Source organism: Oncorhynchus masou, chromosome 6 (genome assembly GCF_036934945.1).
Source record: "Oncorhynchus masou masou isolate Uvic2021 chromosome 6, UVic_Omas_1.1, whole genome shotgun sequence".
Taxonomy (NCBI): Eukaryota; Metazoa; Chordata; class Actinopteri; order Salmoniformes; family Salmonidae; genus Oncorhynchus; species Oncorhynchus masou.
Genome location: NC_088217.1, coordinates 67,175,481 through 67,195,005, shown reverse-complemented (window position 1 = coordinate 67,195,005; position 19,525 = coordinate 67,175,481). Strand labels below are relative to the sequence as shown.

General features: G+C 40.9%; 1 protein-coding gene and 1 pseudogene across 1 annotated transcript; both read left to right on the top strand.

Moving 5' to 3' along the window:
- The first annotated feature begins 312 nt into the window (after positions 1–312).
- On the top strand, positions 313–7,270 carry LOC135541667 (GDP-Man:Man(3)GlcNAc(2)-PP-Dol alpha-1,2-mannosyltransferase-like; annotated as a pseudogene).
- A 433-nt stretch (positions 7,271–7,703) lies between these two features.
- LOC135542473 (secreted phosphoprotein 24-like) lies at positions 7,704–17,764 on the top strand. The gene is given in 7 exon segments (XM_064969431.1): positions 7,704–7,748; positions 7,751–7,817; positions 8,231–8,358; positions 10,766–10,888; positions 11,768–11,875; positions 17,178–17,229; positions 17,403–17,764. Coding segments are annotated over 7 exon segments (624 nt in total). The 5' UTR covers positions 7,704–7,718; the 3' UTR covers positions 17,519–17,764.
- Positions 17,765–19,525: the final 1,761 nt, after the last annotated feature.

Below are 19,525 nucleotides of genomic sequence, written 5' to 3'. Positions count from 1 at the left end.
CGGGAGGAGTAATTTTCCCTTGAAGGCTTTGACAAGGCTGTACATCTGATGTGCAAAAAGGGCCTTCCCTTGTAGTTTGTAATTCAGTTCATTCATGAAGGCCATGATGTTCACGGTGAAGGCCATGATGTCCACGGTGAAGGCCATGTCCACGGTGAAGGCCACGATGTCCACGGTGAAGGCCACGATGTCCACGGTGAAGGCCACGATGTCCACGGTGAAGGCCACGATGTCCACGGTGAAGGCCACGATGTCCACGGTGAAGGCCACGATGTCCACGGTGAAGGCCACGATGTCCACGTGAAGGCCACGATGTCCACGGTGAAGGCCATGATGTCCACGGTGAAGGCCAAATCAGCCAACCATTCTTTATCTTGCAGTTGAGGGAAATCCATATATTTTCCTTTCATTTGCAAAAACTCAGCAATCTCCGACTTCAGGTCCCACACCCTTTTAAGCACCTTCCCCAAACTCAGCCATCGCACGTTTGTTTTGTTCGGGGAAATCTGCATGACCCGACTCTGTCACTTCCAACATGAGAAACTGCCTGTGGTTGAAAGATTTAGCTCTTATGAAGTTTATCACTTCAGTGACCGTATCCACAACATGGCTCATTTTCAGAACACATTTACCGAGCACCTCCTGATGAATAATGCAATGCAGAAAAATAATGTTCTGATCTGGGTTAAGCTCATCTACTTGACCTTGTATCATTTTCACAAAGACAACGTTTTTTCCTGTCAAGTTTGGGCACCCATCAGTGGTCACACTGGATAACTTTTCAAAACTCAGTCCCAGCTTTGCCACACACTTATTAACCTCCTCCAATAAATATTTCCGTCTGTGGGAAGTGCTCGTTGTAATTTCAACGTCTGGGGTTATGCCTCGTTAGAATACTAACAACTGCACCGTGTCAAGTGCATCACTGCTCTCATCCAGGTACAAGAAATCCTTTACCTTGTCTTTCAACTGTTGTTCCATATTCTCTGTTATGCCCTCAACATGCCGTGTCACTGTTCGTCTTGACAGGGAAATATATTTTTTAAACTCTTTCTTGGCGGGGCGATGTATTGCTGCAGAGTCAATTAAACATTATTTAATGAATTCGCCCTCAGCGAATGGCTTGCTATGTTTAGCAATTTCGTGGGACAGTACATAGCCAGCTCCTGCCATCCCGTCGTTTGCAGAATGCAGTTTTGTGAAAAGTCCTTGCTGCTTTTGCAACGGAGAAAGTAACTCCTTCGATGCACTTGCCCTCTGATCAGAAGACATATTCCTATATTTCTCTGCTTCGTCTGGAAGTGTCGCGACAAGTTTTTTTTTTTTTTACCTTTATTTTACTAGGCAAGTCAGTTAAGAACAAATTCTTATTTTCAATGACGGCCTAGGAACAGTGGGTTAACTGCCTGTTCAGGGGCAGAACGACAGATTCTGTACCTTGTCAGCTCAGGGGATTTGAATTTGCAACCTTTCAGTTACTAGTCCAATGCTCTAACCACTAGGCTACACTGCCGCCCCAGTTGTAGCCTGTCAAGACAGCGATGCTCTCTTTGCACACCAAGCACACAGCTTTCCCTGATAACTCAATAAAGAAATCGTTCCATGTCCACTCTTGCTAGAATACCCTACATTCATTGTCTTCTTCCCTTTTTTTTGTTGAAAAATTCATTTTTGCGCAATGACTTTTTTTCTTTAAAAAAAAAAAAAAGATAAAATGTTTATTCATAATACAAAAATCAGCAACTTACATTGCTACATCAGACATGTCTAAAAAAAACACACGTATTAATTAACAAGAAAATACTAAAACATACAAAAAATATCAATAAAATAATAAAATTAATTTAAAAAAATAAACAATTCTAGTGCAATCATTTCTTAACAAGATAAATAAATTAAATCAAAAATATGTGTAATTTTGGTATAGAATTCTGAAATTTTTGTTTGTGTATAAAGTATTTGGCAACAAGAATAAAAAATCACAATAATTTAAATGGTCTTGCTATCATTGCAATAGTAACATATTATATTCTTCATGTCAAAAACATGGGTAGTGTTCATAATGCTAAATAAGTATTCTGCAAGGTTTTCCCAAAATGTTGACACAACTTTACATTCAAAGAACAAGTGAATCAGATTCTCACCTTGGACAACATCGAATTTCATGGATATATCTTATGTAGAATTTTAAAGTGCACTTCCTTAAATTTGCTTGGTATGCAATATTTGTAAGGCCTTAACCAAGCTTTTTCCAGTGGCAGGAATAAGCATGCTCCAGGAAAATGTTCCTCTAGACGTAAGTTGGTTCTGTGAATGGAGAATTTGTCTTATATATTTATTACAACAAGATTTTTCAAGTAAGCTCACACCTGCCAAACTTCTGGATAAGCTTTGTGATCATTACCAAAGCTAAGATGAGTTTTCATTAGTGTAGTTAGACCACTGGGAATGGCTTTGATCACAGAAATAAACTATCTGAAGGTATTGGAAACTCATTCAATGTTATAAATAGTTCATATGTAAGAATATTACCTTTGTTGTCAAAAACATAAAGAACAAAGTCAATATTCCTCTCATGCCAGCTGGGGTAGAGCAATGACTTATTCCTTACAGTTATGTCTGAAGTATTTCACAAAATAGCTTTATGTGGGGAAAATTTGTGCAGGAACATATTGTCCATGCCATTAAAGCTTGTTGGTGAAACCTAGCCAATATAGCGCGTAATCTTTCAGGAATATAATTACATTTCAGTAAAAATTGAAGACCTTCAAACTTATTAAACACACTATTTGGAATGAAATACCATATTGAATCAGCATTTATCAAACATATTTTTAGCCAGAGAGAGAGAGAGAGAGAGAGAGAGAGAGAGAGAGAGAGAGAGAGAGAGAGAGAGAGAGAGAGAGAGAGAGAGAGAGAGAGCGAGAGAGAGAGAGAGACAGAGAGAGCGAGAGAGACAGAGAGAGAGAGAGAGAGAGAGAGAGAGAGAGCTGTTTAATACACCATGACCACCCCCCCAAAAAAATTAATAATATATGTCTTTCTTTTAAAACATTTCCACATCTTGATTAACAAAATTATGTATTGTAATTTATTTGGGTTTAAACTTTATCCTTGAACTGCATTTAGACAGAAAATAATTTGCTTAAGATAGGCCTACTATTTGCTTTAGTAGGTCTACAGAATATTGTATGTATATTATGCAAAATCGGCCAGCTGACAGACAAATTCACTTTGCTACACCCAATGACGTATATAAACCCTAGATTGTATTTAGCTATTTATTGGCCATTGAGAGGCTTTGAAGCCTCTGGTCGGCCATATTGGCACTCCCTAGTAAGAGTAGTTCTCCATAGGAATGAATGGAATTCTACAGTATTTCAATTAAATGTTTCAAGGACATATTACATGTTTAAAAAATAAATAAATAGGTGGGACAGTAACATTAGTACTCTAAATGTTTTTTTTTATGTTTAGCACACATAATATAATTTAAAAGTATGCATTAAGGTGTCTGTAATAGAATACACTTTTCAAAAACGAATGTAAACATGAATAAATTACTTTCTATAGCTTCCAAAATATTTGGTACAATTGAGGAGTGCCAAGATAATTTTATACACATCACTGACTACACCAGGTGGCGTTATGCGCTCGCTTAGGTATAATAAGAACGGACGCGCTAACCTAAAATTAAAACCAAGTCAATTTACACACAAACACTTCCGGTTTAGATGTTGCGTTATTAAGCTGTCTGTCCATGATCAACTTGCTCAATTTTTGTGTGATCTAATCAGGTTGGAATCTTGTGTTTTATGTACATATTTGTTAAAATATGTTAGATATTAGTCCAGCTAACTAAACAAAACTTGCGACTGATTGCTTTAGCATTAAGGGGGTGGCAGGGTAGCCTAATCGTTAGAGCGTTGGACTAGTAACCGCAAGGTTGCAAGTTCAATCCCCAGAGCTAACAAGGTACAAATCTGTCATTTTGCCCTTGAACAGGCAGTTCACCCACTGTTCCGAGGCCGAACAAAAAATAAGAATTTGTTCTTAACTGACTTGCCTTAAATAAAGGGCACTACCCCACCATCAGCACAGACATGCTGTCAGTGGTGCGCGAGAGGAATCGTAGGCTAAGATCAGGATCAAATCAGGCTAAGGGGAATATGGGATTTGTTAATACATTGCTAATTTACAAGCACTAACTAACACGTTGCACTGCTATTGCTTTAACTGTCATCAAACCTGCATCAATAAGTGTTGTAACTTAGGTCCACTTTCCACTTTGACATCAATGCATGACTTCCTCTTGTTGTGCATGCTTCCTTTCACCTCACCTGATCCTATCACGTTATGTTTTACCCTTCCCCAACCAACCGCCCCGTATGTTTCTAGGTTCAACAACGCAGACTACATCTCCAACAACTGGGCGCAGTCAAGTTGGTCTACTACTGCCTGCTGGCGCTGCTCTATGGTCTGGCCGGCTCCTGCAGCGACGTGGTCATTGTCAACTTCAGTTGGACCCTGAACCACATCCTGACCCTGTGGCGAGCGACCAAACGCACCTACTTAGTCTACCCGCCCAGCGACACCCACGCCTTCCTCCAGCTCCCATTGGACGAGGACTCGAACCGAAAGTGCCATTCCATCGTTTCCATTGGTCAGTTTCGTCCGGAGAAGGACCATTGGCTTCAGATTCGCGCCTTTCCGGAAGATGCTGCAGAAGAAAGAGACGGGGCCGGGAGGAAGGGAGTCGCTGAGGTTGGTGCTGATTGGTGTATCCTGGTACTAAGAGGATGAGGATAGGGTGTTGATTTAAACTCAACGTGCGGTTTGAGGAGCTGAAGAGGGAGTTGGGGGAAGCTACGGTGGGACTTCACACCATGTGGAACGAACACTTCGGGATAGGTAAAAACAGAAATAGAATTACTATGATTCTATACTACTGTCATTATGTTTATATTATTAAAAACACCTGGAGTGGCTATTATTCCAATGCAAAGCGCTCGTTTTCTCTCTACATGCCCAACATTTAGTACTGTATAATCCTGTACTGAATGGAGTCCTCATACACTATTCAACAGCCCATTCTGAAATTGTAGTACATTGTTCTGTTGCAATATGCTTTTGTTAATCACCAATGCAAATACCTTGTTTGATTGCTTAACATCCTCTTTATAAATGAAAGATGAACGCAAACAGGTATTTTTACTGCACCATAGCAAGTTTCTCAAAATGGCTAGGTTGCAAGCCAGGTGGCTGTGGATACTAAAATGCTTGTCTACCTTCATCTTTCACTGTTCAATATAAATGCAGTCTTAGGTAATGCAATTATACGTCCAGTAATGTGTCTACCTAACTTTACAGCCAGCACTTACCCTGTACCCTCTGTTCTCCTCTGCTCTCAGGGGTGGTGGAGTGCATGGCGGCTGGGACCGTCATCCTGGCTCACAGGTCTGGAGGCCCCAGGCTATATATTGTGGTGCCCTAAGAGGGCGGCCAGACGGGCTTCCTGGCCGAGGATGAGGATGGCTATGCAGACGCCATTGAGCGGATCCTGGCCCTGTCACCCTCGGCCCGTCTGGAGATCCGACGCCACACCCGCCTCTCGCTTCTCCGACCAGGGGTTTGAGGCCTGCTTCCTGGCTACCATGGAGCCTCTCATGTGGACAGTGGCGCGATGAGGGGTGTGTGTGTGTGTGTGTGTCACAGGCTCATGGGTGTGTGTGTGTGTTGGTGGTTGAGGGACTAAAACTCATGCTTGTACTGCCATGGCACATTTTGGCGTACTAGCTATCCCTTTAGTTGACAAAGGATACCATTTGTGTTAAAGTGCACAAGGAAATACGTTGACTTAAATTAGAGTTGCATTTATTGACATGTCAGTCCAGGTGTCCACTCTCTGTCTAGAGGGTCTTGTTATATGTTTAGTATTTACAGTGCCTTGCGAAAGTATTCGGCCCCCTTGAACTTTGCGACCTTTTGCCACATTTCAGGCTTCAAAAGAACCAAGTCAAAGTCCAGACCTGAATCCAATCGAGAATCTGTGGAAAGAACTGAAAACTGCTGTTCACAAATGCTCTCCATCCAACCTCACTGAGCTCGAGCTGTTTTGCAAGGAGGAATGGGGAAAAATTCAGTCTCTCGATGTGCAAAACTGATAAAGACATACCCCAAGCGACTTACAGCTGTAATCGCAGCAAAAGGTGGCGCTACAAAGTATTAACTTAAGGGGGCTGAATAATTTTGCACGCCCAATGTTTCAGTTTTTGATTTGTTAAAAAAGTTTGAAATATCCAATAAATGTCGTTCCACTTCATGATTGTGTCCCACTTGTTGTTGATTCTTCACAAAAAAATACAGTTTTATATCTTTATGTTTGAAGCCTGAAATGTGGCAAAAGGTCGCAAAGTTCAAGGGGGCCGAATACTTTCGCAAGGCACTGTATGTTTTCAAGACACCATTCCATTTTTTCCAATGTGTTTGTACTTGAGGCACAACATTTTTAGTGTTCCTTCTAACCTCCTTCATGTTCCCAGTCTCAATTTTTAACGCATACAGAGAGCCGGCTGGTAGACTAGATTAGTGCACAACTGTGATTTTGATGGTATTCCAGGTTGGCTTTTTGCAGTCAAACTACAAATCTCTGAATATTGTTATAATAAGATGGGGTGCTTACATTTGTCTTATTTCACACATGTGAATTGGAAATGGTTTATTTTTCATACCCGCTCAGTCGGGGATCAGAAATTGCGGATCCCTGACTGAGCGGGTATGAAAAATAAACCATTTCCAATTCACCCATGTGAAACACAGGAGCAATTGCCTTGCTCACGGGTACATCAACATATTTTTCACCTCATTGGCTAGGGATTTGAACCAGCGACCTCTGCTACCGGCCCAACGCTCCTTACCGCTAGGCTACATACAGTGTTGATGTGAAACACTTCTCTAGACATTGTGAGATCTGATCTCTTGTGTAGTGTGACTACAAAAAAGACAACCTGGAATGCCAGCAGTGTCCGACTGACCTTTTGATGACGACCAAACTCTGATCTCTGACATCATTGAGAGAGAGGGTAGGGGCGAGCCTGTAGAGACTAACTTCACAATCCTGATGATGACTGCTGTAATAATTATATTGTTACTTAACTAGAAATACCGTTTTGTATCCTATTTTTTTTAAATGATAACATTTATAAAATACATTGTGATCTTTAGTGCAATGATAAATGATCAACAAGCATTTGAGCACAATAAACATGTGGATGACAGTCAGTGTTTCAGCTTGAATGATTCCCTGGGAAACGGACATTTTGTCCTATTTTCACCATGTAAAAACATGAATGGGACAATCAGAAAACAACTGTTGTACCGGTCTTCTTGCAAGCAAACTTGTCTGCTTTTGCTAGCACTGCCTTCGCTTACGGGGGCTATTTTGAAGGTTTTACTTGCAATTATTGTGATATGTAGTTGTTTGCACTGATTTGTAAGATTGTACGTGCGTCTGCTAAATGACTGAAAGGCAAATGAACATGTGGCAAGTTTAGTTCCAGGAAGAAGACCACTTCAAAGTAATGAGATTTCAGCCTGTAAGTCAATACTGTTGGCATTGAAATAAACCCAAAGAACTAAGGTCAGTCAGTCCTGTGGCAAGGAGGGGGGGGACAGGAGGGAGAGGGCAGGGTAGAGTCTGATCGTACTGTATTTAAGGAATGGGGGAGTTGATGATCGAGGTGCTTTGTTTTATGCTAGACAGAAGATGAAGTGGTGTGTTCTCATGCTGGCCTTGCTGCAGTCTTTGTGCTGCTCAGGTAAGTGATATACAATCCTTTCAGGTGTAGAACTCAGTTTTGCAGCTGGTTCTGATAGTGCTTCTACACATGTCTCAGTCCATTCGATTTGTCATTTGCGTCCAGTCAGGAAGTGAAGCCAGGGTCGTGTTTATTGGGCACCAAACTGAAGAAAACGAGTAAAATGGGGAGGAATAAGACATATTTATTTTTGTTTTCTGTTGCAAAACGTTTTGTTACAGTGAGCCCTAATGAACATGACCCAGTTCAAAGGTATTATGTTAATCTTTAATAATACAAATTAAAAAAAAAAAAAAATCTTGAATTCACAAAACAGGACGAGGGACCCAGGACAATATTACCTCCCAAATACCACGGATGTGAAATGTACTGTATGAGTGCTCAGTCTCCTCTTTCACCGTTGACCTCTGCAGGCTTGCCCCTGTACCAGTCAGAGTTGGCGTCCACGGCAGACAAGGCTCTCGTCGTGACCATGACCCAAGTCAACAATCTGTACGCTGGCCTTCGTCTATACCGAGTCACCCGTGGCTCTATCAAAAGGGTAAGTGTCTTCTCACCCCTGACCACCTTTTAGGATTGGCTACATTTACAGTGCCTTCAGAAAGTATTTACATCCCTCGATTTATTCCACATTAAATGTGATAAAATCTATTTAATCCATTTTGAATTCAAGCTGTAACATTTTTGTTGTGTTCCAGCTTGAATTCAAAATGGATGAAATATTCTTATTTTCTCAACCATCTACACAATACCACATGGTGACAAAGTGAAAACATGTTTTTAGAAATGTTTGCAAAATGATTAAGTACAGCAACTGAGTTAAGGACTCCTGTATCCTTAGTGACTGGGTGTATTGATAGGCCATCCACAGTGTAATGAATAACTTCACCATGCCCAAAGGGATATTCCATGTCTGTTTCTTATTGTCTTTTACCCATCTAGCAATCGGTTGCTCTTCTTTGCGAGGCATTGGAAAATCTCCCTGGTCTTCGTGGTTGAGTCTGTATTTGAAATTCACTGCTTGACTGAGGGACCTTACAGATAATGTGTGGGGTACAGAGTTGATAGTCATTCGAAAAACATTTGATTTTAATTTACAAAAAAAATTAAAACATAATTCCACTTTGACATTATGGGGTGTTGTGTGTAGGCCAGTGACACAAAATCGCAATGTAAATCCATTTTAAATTCAGGCTGTAACTCAACAAAATGTGGTAAAGATTAAGGGGTGTGAATGCATTCTGAAGACACTGTATGCTCTTAGGGCACTATTCAATCCACATTGCGGGAGTTCAGCTTAACAACGTGATTGAAATTTAAAGGCAATGTTCCCGCTTTAGTGCATATGTCGGCTCAATCGTAAATTAACTTCTATCGCAGAATCTGCAATGTTTCAGCTTTACAGATGGAATATAGCCCCTACTATAGGAATGTACTACACGGAACAAAAATATATGAACGCAACATCTGTTCTTCAATCTTCCATATGCACAAAAAGCTTATTTCTCAAAAATGTTGTGCACAAATTTGTTTACATCCCTGTTAGTGAGCATTTCGCCTTTGTCAAGATAATCCATCTACCTGACAGGTGTGGCATATCAAGAAGCTGATTAAACAGCATGAGCAATACACAGGTTCATCTTGTGCTGGGGACAATAAAAGGCCACTCTAAAATGTGCAGTTTTGTCACACAACACAATGTCACAGATGTCTCACGTTTTGAGGGAGAGTGCAATCTGCATGCTGACTGCAGGAATGTCCACCAGAGCGGTTGCCAGGTAATTGAATGTTCATAAGCCGCCTCCAATATAATTTGACAGATTTTGGCAGTACGTCCCAGAGGCCTCACAACCGCGGACCACGTGTATGCGAGTGGTTTGCTGATGTCAACGTTGTGAACAGAGGGCCCCATAGTGGTGGGGGGGGGGGGGGGTTATGGTGTGGGCATGCATAAGCTATGGACAATGATCACACTTGCATTTTAATCGAAGAATGCAGAGATACCATGACGAGATCCTGAGGCCCATTATTGTGCCATTCATCTGCCGTCGTCACCTCATGTTTCAGCATGATAATGCACAGCCCCATGTCGCAAGGATCCATACACAATTCCTGGAAGCTGGAAATGTCCCAGTTCTTCCACGCCCTGCATACTAAGCAGGTATGTAACCCATTGAGCATGTTTGGGATGCTCTGGATCGACATGTACAACTTCCTGTTCCTGCCAATATCCAGCAACTTCGCACAGCCATTGAAGAGGAGTGGGACAACGTTCCATAGGCCACAATCAACAGCCTGATCAACTCTATGCGAAGGAGATGTCACGCTCCATGAGGCAAAATGTGGTCACACCAGATACTGACTGCTTTTCTGATCCACACCCCTACTTTAAAAAAAAGAAGGTATTTGTGAGACCAACAGATGCATATCTGTATTCCCAGTCAATTGAAATCCATAGATTAGGGCCTAATGTATTTAAATTGCCTTTTATTTTTTAACCTTTATTTAACTAGGCAAATTCTTATTTACAATGACGGCCTAGGAACAGTGGGTTCAGGGGCAGAACGAGAGATTTTTATCTTGTCAACTTGTGGATTCAATCTACCAACCTTTCGGTTACTGGCCCAATGCTCTAACCACTAGGCTACCTGCTGCCCCTACTGTAACTCAGTAAAATATTTGAAAATGTTGCATTTTGCGTTTTATATTTTTGTTACGCATACATGAACAAGTCTATCTAGCCTACCAGTTCCCTCACGTGTAGACTTCTCCCTGAATGGCCTCACAGGCACCATCTCAATTCTGACAATGTTGCAAATCAAACTTGCTAACCTCTGCTCACTTGGGGAAGATAGTAGCAAGCATATCTAGGTAGGGGTTGTTACATGACTTTTTTTATTGTTTTCCTACACGTCATCACACAGATCTTAATGTGTCTTCTCTTCCAGGTTGTTCCTTTGGGATTGAACACCTATGACCTGATGATGAACTTTGGGATCAAGGAGACGGACTGTCTGAAGAGTTCTGGAGAAGACCCACAGAGATGTGCTTTCAGAGTGGGCTTCTTTGCGGTGAGACCTGATCCTCGATTATTGGCCAAAGAAAAGATTTGATTTGCCAAAAGACCAATTAGTGAAAAAAATATCCGAATTGGGCTGCCTTGTGTCATTGCAGCCTATGAAATCAGTGCAAGAAATAGATCAGGGGCTGTATGTATCTAGTACCTCTGAGTAAGGGTGATGATCTAGGATTGGTTTTCCCTTTTAGATCATAATTAATAAAAATACACTATGGACAGGGAGGACTTGATCCTAGATCAGTACTCTACTCTATACACTCCTTTGAGACTGAAATACACTGACGCAGTACAATAAATAATTTCTCCCCAATACGCAGCTGACAAAGGATTGGGACTGATAAATATAATGACCACATCTCTTTAGCAAATTATTTTCTTGACCCACAAATGTAATATCTTTTCTAAATCTAGGACCAGATGAACAGGAAAATTACCTACAAAAAACTGCAGTAGCTGTATTTTACATCAATACCGGATGACAATATGAGCAAATTGTTTGTGTTTGGTCCTGGGCATAGATTACTGTGATAGTCCACTAAAGGGTTTGTGGGGTTCATCTATAAACTGCTGTTTTTTTTCAGGACATTCTCTGTTGACAGACTCCACACACTGTTGATTTTGGCATGGGATGCTGTGTTTGCTGTGACAGACAGGGGAGAACAGAATGTCACCAAATGAGTTTCTCTCTCTGCCCTGATCATTCCAACAGGACTGGTGCCTGTTGTAAAACGCCAAAGATATAGATTCTTAGATTCATACTGCATTCATACTGTACTAGCATACTGATCAACGTGTGTAATTGTATGCCCATTTTCTTCTCTCTTAACTACCACTAATCCTCCTTTCCTCCCTTGTTCCCTCTCTCTCCCAGCCGGCCGCCTCCTGCACCGCACGTGTTCGCGTCACTGCAGAGCTCACTCAGGTTGTGTCCCTGAACTGTGGTCAGGACAGCTCCAGCTCCGAGTCCAGTAGTGAAGAGGTGAGAGAGGGAGGGACAGAGAGAGAGGGGGGGAATGCCCAATAGATGAAGAGAATATTAGGGTGTTTTCACATTATTTCCCTCTTTTAAAAGTACTTATCTCACTCTTCTTTAAAGTGAACTCTGGGGTGAAAAGAAATGACTCCGTTCGTTGTATTCACACTGCCCTTCGATTTGAATGAGGTCTCGGCTCTCTTACCAGTTCACTTCAACTTTTTTTCTGGTCTGAGTCCTCTTTGCATTCAAATTGCAATGCTTAGAAAATAACCAAAATATCCCCCCCCACACCCCACATTTACTCAATGCACTGTGGGTAAATACACAAGCCATACCATCTGAACCTGTTATTGGACAGCCAGGGGTGTCCCTGCATACATTTTGGGAGCTAATAAATGTAGTTTATAGTTCTTGGTGTGGAAATAATGATATGTTAACCTGGAGAGCTTTCTGTTCACAAAAAAAGTGAACCACCTCTTGAGATGGTCTCAGTTCGGTTTGTTTTGCGGGGTCTGAGTTCCTTTGAAGCATTGACACTGCACAAACATTTAAGAGAACCGGAAGAACCGGAGTCCCCAAAGATTTGCTGAAAGGGACCAAGTGTGAAAACGCCCTAAGAGATGCCCAATCCCAAAATCAACCCCTTTTAGGGCCTAAAGGCACTCGGGTAGATCTTTAAGGATTTAGTAGGTACACATGATATGACAACAATTCCACCAAGCCTATCAGAGGGCAAGGTTTAGTTAATACCATTCATCTGATATCTATCCAATCCCTTCAGATGGACATTGACGGATGGCCAAGAGGTCGAGGCTAAGGTTCCGTTTGGGATTGATCATCAACAGTTTATACCTGGTTCTAACTTAAGTTATTTGCCCTGATCTTGTCCACATTTGACAGGTGTAGACAATCAAGACACATTGTGATCTGATTGTGATTAGATCATCCTGGCCACCTCCAGAGGTAGTCAGATACACATTGTGTCTGGATATCTTACAAGTGTAGACAGAACTTGACAGAGAAACCATTTTAAGTCATTATTCCACCCTCTAAAGTCATTGACAGGTGCCACCATTGACTAATTACATGTCTTACAATTATATTATTTTTTAAGGTTAGCTGTGAAATAGTTTGCATAAAGGGACCAGGAAATCTAGTCACAATGCAGACACAGTGGACAGATAACAATCTATGGGGCGGCAGGGTAACCTAGTGGTTAGAGCATTGGACTAGTAACCGAAAGGTTGCAAGTTCAAATCCCCGAGCTGACAAGGTACAAATATGTTGTTCTGCCCCTGAACAGGCAGTTTAACCCACTGTTTCTAGGCCGTCATTGAAAATAAGAATTTGTTCATAACTGACTTGCCTAGTTAAATAAAGGTAAAAAAATACATTTTAATAGCATATATTTGTATTTATGGATCCCCATTAGCTGCTGCCAAGGCATCAACTACTCTTCCTTGGGTCTGGCAAAATTAAGGCAGTTATACAATTTAAACATTACAATACATTCAACAGATTTCACGACAAGCGTGTGCCCTCAGGCCCTTACTCCACTACCATACATCTACAAACACAAAATCCACGTGTATGTGTGTGTATAGTGCGTATGTTATCATGTGTGCGTATGCATGTGTCAATGTTTGTGTTGCTTCACAGTCCCCACTGTTCCATAAGGTATATTTTTGTTATTTAAATCTGATTCTATTGCTTCCGTCAGTTACCTGATGTGGAAGAGTTCCATGTAGTACTGTGCACCTCCCATAGTCTGTTCTGAAGAGACTTTTGGTGGCGTGTCTTGTGGGGTTTGCATGGGTGTCCGAGCTGTGTGCTAGTCATTTAAAACAGACAGCTTGGTGCTTTCAACATGTCAATACCTCTCACAAATAGAAGTAGTGATGAAGTCCATCTCTCCTCCACTTTGAGCCAGGAGAGATTGACATGCATATTATTCATGTTTGCGCTCTGTGTACATCCAAAGGCCAGCTATGCTGCCCTGTTCTGAGCCAATTTCAATTTTCCTAAGTACCTCTTTGTGGCACCTGACCACACGACTGAACAGTAGTCCAGGTGCGACAAAACTAGAGGCTGTAGGACCTGCCTTGTTGCTAGTGTTGTTAAGAAGGTAGATTAGTGCTTTATTATGGACAGACTTCTCCCCATCTTAGCTACTGTTGTATCAATATGTTTTGACCATGACAGTTTACAATCCAGGGTACTCCAAGCAGTTTAGTCACCTCAACTTGCTCAATTTCCAAATTTATTACAAGATTTAGTTGAGGTTTAGTGAATGATTTGCCCAAAATGGTTTGAAATATTTAGGATTAACTTATTCCTTGACACTCATTCTGAAACTAACTGCAGCTTTATGTTAAGTGTTGCAGTCATTTCAGTCGCTGTAGTAGCTGATGTGTATAGTGTTGAGTCATCCACATACACACTGGCTTTTGGCATGTGGTTAGTAAAGATTTAAAAAAGTAAGGGGCCTAGACAGCTGCCCTGGGGAATTCCTGATTCAACCTGGATTATGTTGGAGAGGTGTCCATTAAAGAACACCCTCTCGGTTCTTTTACAGGTAACTCTTTATCCACAATATAGCAGGGGGTGTAAAGCCATAACGCACACATTTTTCTAGCAGCAGATTATGATCGATAATGTCAAAAGCTACACTGAAGTATAACAGCCCCCACAATATTTGTATCAGTAATTTGTGTGTTTACTCTAAAATAGCATTGTATCTGGTCAAACACAATATTTTTGGTGATTGGTTGGCTATTTGAGCCAGTAAACGGGGCTTTACTATTCTTAGGTAGCGGAATAACTTCCCTCCAGGCCTGAGGGCACACACTTTCTAGTAGGCTTAAATTGAAGATATGGCAAATAAGAGTGGCAATATCGTCCGCTATTATCCTCAGTAATTTTCCATTTTTCCAAATTTTCCAAGTTGTCAGACCACGGTGTCTTGTCATTGATGGGCAACAATTTTTTTCACCTCTTCCACACTCACTTTACAGAATTAAAAATTACAATTCTTGTCTTTCATAATTTGGTCAGATACACTCGGATGTGTATGTAGTGTCATCTTGCCAATGAAAAACTAAAGTTGTTGGCAATATCAGTCGGTTTTGTGATGAGCCATCTGAATGAATGAATAAATGGAGCTGAGTTTGCCTTTTTTCACAATTTCATTGAAGGTGCTCCAAAGCGTTTTACTATCATTCTTTGTCATGTTATCTTTGTTTCATAGTGTTGTTTGTTCTTTTTATTCAGCTTAGTCACATTTCTCAATTTGCAGTATGTCTGCCAATCGGTTGTGCAGCCATTCCTTTTGCCTCATCCCATACAATCCCCAAAGATTTAACCGTTTTTAGTCATTTTCTTAATGGCTGCATGCTTATTAGTAACTGGGAGAACTAATTTCATAAATGTGTCAAGTGCAATGTCGGTTTGCTCCTCATTACACACCACAGATCGATAAATATTCTTTACATTAACAGGAATCACTGCAAAACCTATTCTATGACCTCTTATACACTATATTAGGCTTAACCTTTCGAACTTTAGATATGGCTACTATATTGTGATCACTACATCCGATGATCTGGATACTGCTTTCATGCACACTTCTTCAGCATTAGTAAATATGTGATCAATACATTCATTCCTGTGCTGTTTAACTACCCTTGTAGGTGGACTGATAACCAGGTTGCAGATTTTTCTTGAGTGGGCAGCTTGATGAAAGCCAGTCAATATTCACCCAGAAAATATACCTCTGTTTATCACATACATTATCAAGCATTTCACACGTTATCCAGATACTGACAGTTAGCGCTTGGTCGAAATCAGCTTCCCACCAGAATGGGCTTTAGGTGAGGCAGATGAACCTGTAGCCATATTACTTCCAACAGTATTTAACATGAGATCCTCTCAAATCTGTACAGGAATGTGGTTCTGAATATAAACAGCAGCAAAACCACAGTCATGTTTTTTTATATATATATAACCTTGTATTGCTACCCCCTGTATCAAATGCATTGTCTAAAAGTCAGAATATGAATCATCTGTTGCTAGCAAGTTGTTAATTTCATGAACCTTGTTTCTTAATAACTTATTATGGCTGGGGGGCAGTATTGAGTAGCTCGGATGAAAAAGGTGCCCGAAGTAAATGGCCTGCTCCTCAGTCTCAGTTGCTAATATATGCATATTATTATTAGTATTGGATAGAAAACACTTAAGTTTCTAAAACTGTTTGAATGATGTTTGTGAGTATAACAAAACTCATATGGCAGGCAAAAACCTGAGGAGAAATCAAAACAGGAAGTGAGAAATCTGAGGTTGGTATGTATTCAACACAGTTCCCATTGAAATCCCCTTGAGATATTAATGAAGATTCACTTCCTAAGGGCTTCCACTAGATGTCAACCGTCCATAGAAATTTGAATGAGGCTTCTACTGTGTTGTGGGACTGAATGACGTCACGAGCATTTCACATGATAGCGACCTGCGTTCCATGTCTCCTGAAGACAAAAGGAATACTTTGGTTGGAACTTTATTGAAGATTAATGATAAAAACATCCTAATGATTGATTCTGAAATGTTTCTTCGACCTGTAATATAATTTTTGGAAGTTTTTGCTGACCAGAACGAGCGTTCGGATATGTATACCAAACACGCTAACAAAAGTAGCTAATTGGACATAAACAATGGACATTATCGAACAAATTAAGCATTTATTGTGGACCTGGGATTCCTTGGAGTGCATTCTGATGAAGATCATCAAAAGGTAAGGGAATATTTAGCATGTAATTTATGGTTTATTTAGACTACAACATGGTGGCTAATTTGACTTGATTGTTCTGAGCGCCGTCTCAGATTATTGCATGGTTTGCTTTTTCCGTAAAGTTGTTTTAATTTTTAAATCTGACACAGTGGTTGCATTAAGGACAGGTATATCTATAATTCCATGTGTATAACTTGTATTATCATCTACATTTATGATGATTATTTATGTTGAATCGATGTGGCTATGCAAAAATCACTGGATGTTTTGGAACTAGTGAATGTAACGCGCCAATGTAAACTCAAGATTTTTTAAATATAAATATGAACTTTATCAAACAAAACATACATGTATTGTATAACATGAAGTCCTATGGGTCTCATCTGATGAACATCATCAAAGGTTAGTGATTCATTTTATCTCTTTCTGCTTTTTGTGACTCCTCTCTTTGGCAGAGTATACACAGAGCTAGTGTCCAGCTGAGCAATACAGAAAAATAACTAAATCCAGATTCTCTATCAACAGAACTTCACGAGGAAGAGGCAGCAGTTGAACGTGCAACAATCTGGGAACAGGGGTAAGAAAACCTAGCCTATTCCCAGATCTGTCTTTTTTATCTCCTTTGGTCCGTTGGCAAGATGGCACAAACAGCTCTAGGGACCAGGCTCAAGCAAAACTGCTTCAGTTGACACCAATGTATAGAACACACAAAATAATCACTGTGCTAACAAAAATAATGTATTGCTGCAGGCCCTGTCCTGCCTGGCTTCTCTGAGGCCACTCTCTTTCCCAGTCGCTCTTTCTCCAGACAAGTGGAGCCTCAACCGATCCCAAGGGGTGACAGCATCGGCAACCACCTGGAGTGACTCGGCACGACACACCCGGAGTGTATTCAATGATGTGAAACGTTACGAGTGTTGCAGATAGAATAGGGAATTGTCAGCTCTATACAGTACAATTCTGAATGACAACCATATCTGTTCTACACCATACATTTCTATCTGAATGTGACATTTTCCTTATCAGGCCCTGACAGTACTCGGAAAACAGGGAGGTTCTGATAGTGGCGCTGAAACCTAAAAGATCATTTCCAATTAAATTGATTACTCTTGTCTGAATGTGTCATCATTAATTTTCATGTTTTGTAAGTGGGACATACAAGTGATAATGTCTATTAATGATCCACTATCCATAGTGATTGAAAGACGCATACAGGGTGATCCTGTGTATGCAAGACATGTGGAGACCACAAGAGGGCATTCAAAGCCCATCAACACTGAACCCAGAGCAACATTCCATTTTATCAGATTACGTTTATACAGGCAGCCCAATTATTGGCCATAGAGCTGATTTGATAGTCAAAAGACCAACTAGTGGAAAAAAAAAACTATTGGGTGGCCTGTGTATAAACAGACTTTGTACAAGACATCAGGAACACCTTCCTAATATTGAGTTGAACCTCCTTTTGCCCTCAGAACAGCCTCAATTTGTCAGGGCATGGATTCTACAAGGTGTGGAAAGCGTTCCACAGGGATGCTGGTCCATGTTGACTCCAATGCTTCCCACCGTTGTGTCAAGTTGGCTGGATATCCTTTGGGTAGTGGACCATTCTTGATACACACAGGAAACTTAAGTGTGAAAAACCCAGCAGCGTTGTAGTTCATGACACTCCAACCGGTGTGCCGAACACCTACTACCGTAGCCTGTTTGAAGGCACAAATCTTTTGTCTTGCCCTTTCACCCTCAGAATGGCACACATACACAATCCATGTCTCAATTGTTTCCTGGCTTAAACATCCTTCTTTAACCCATCTCCCCTTCATCTACGTGGATTTAACAATTGACATCAATAAAGGATTATAGCTTTCACCTGGTCAGTCTCAGAAAGACCAAGTGTTCCTAAATGTTTTCTACAGTGTATATCTATGCTTATCATACCAGTGACAGGTCTACAAATGAGCTCTTCTAGAATACAACAGGACACTAAGCCTAAAAAAATGGGACCTTCTTTCCTTGAAGTGACCGATGATCTGACATCCCTGGACTGGTATGAGCAACCTTTCAATTGCATTGATTTCACTATGTATATTTACACGGTCCGGGACTTTTCATGGTTCGGGCTCGGCCCCTTAGTTCCAGTGAAGGGAAATCTTCAGCATACAATGACATTGTAGACAATTCTGTGCTTCACAGTTAGGGGAAGGCCCTTTCCTGTTTCAGCATGACAATGCACCCTTGCACAAAGCGAGGTCCATACAGAAATGTTTTTTTGAGATCAGTGCGGACGAACTTGACTGGTCTGCACAGAGCCCTGACCTCAACCCCATCAAACACCTTTGGGATGAATTGGAACGCTGAACCCCAACAATGCCCGACCTCACGAAATGCTTGTGGCTGAATGGAAGCCAGTCCCCAACAGGGGGGGGGACCAACTCCATATTATTGCCCATGATTTTGGAATGAGATGTTTGACGAGCAGGCATCCACATACTTTTGGTCGTGTAGTGTATGTCAGATCAGTGATTACTTCAAGGAAGGATGCATTAGAAGCTCTAGCCTCAATCTTTACGTTTCATTGTTTCACAACAGTAGAGATAAAGGTTAAAGGAGCAATCTGGGATTGGTACATCCAATTTTACTTTTTAAAATAATGATAGCAAGTTGATTCTTGAACTTACCACAATCAAAACTAAAAATATAAGCTTGTTTTACTCCATTGCATTCACGATAAACAATGTCGGCTCAATTTTAAAATGACCTTTAGATGGTGCAAGCGGATTGAATCCCATCCCTGGTTAATTGTTTGTGGTTAGATTGTGCCAGCCCCATTCCTTAGCTATTTAGCAAAAAAGTGTGTTTAAGTCCCAGATTGC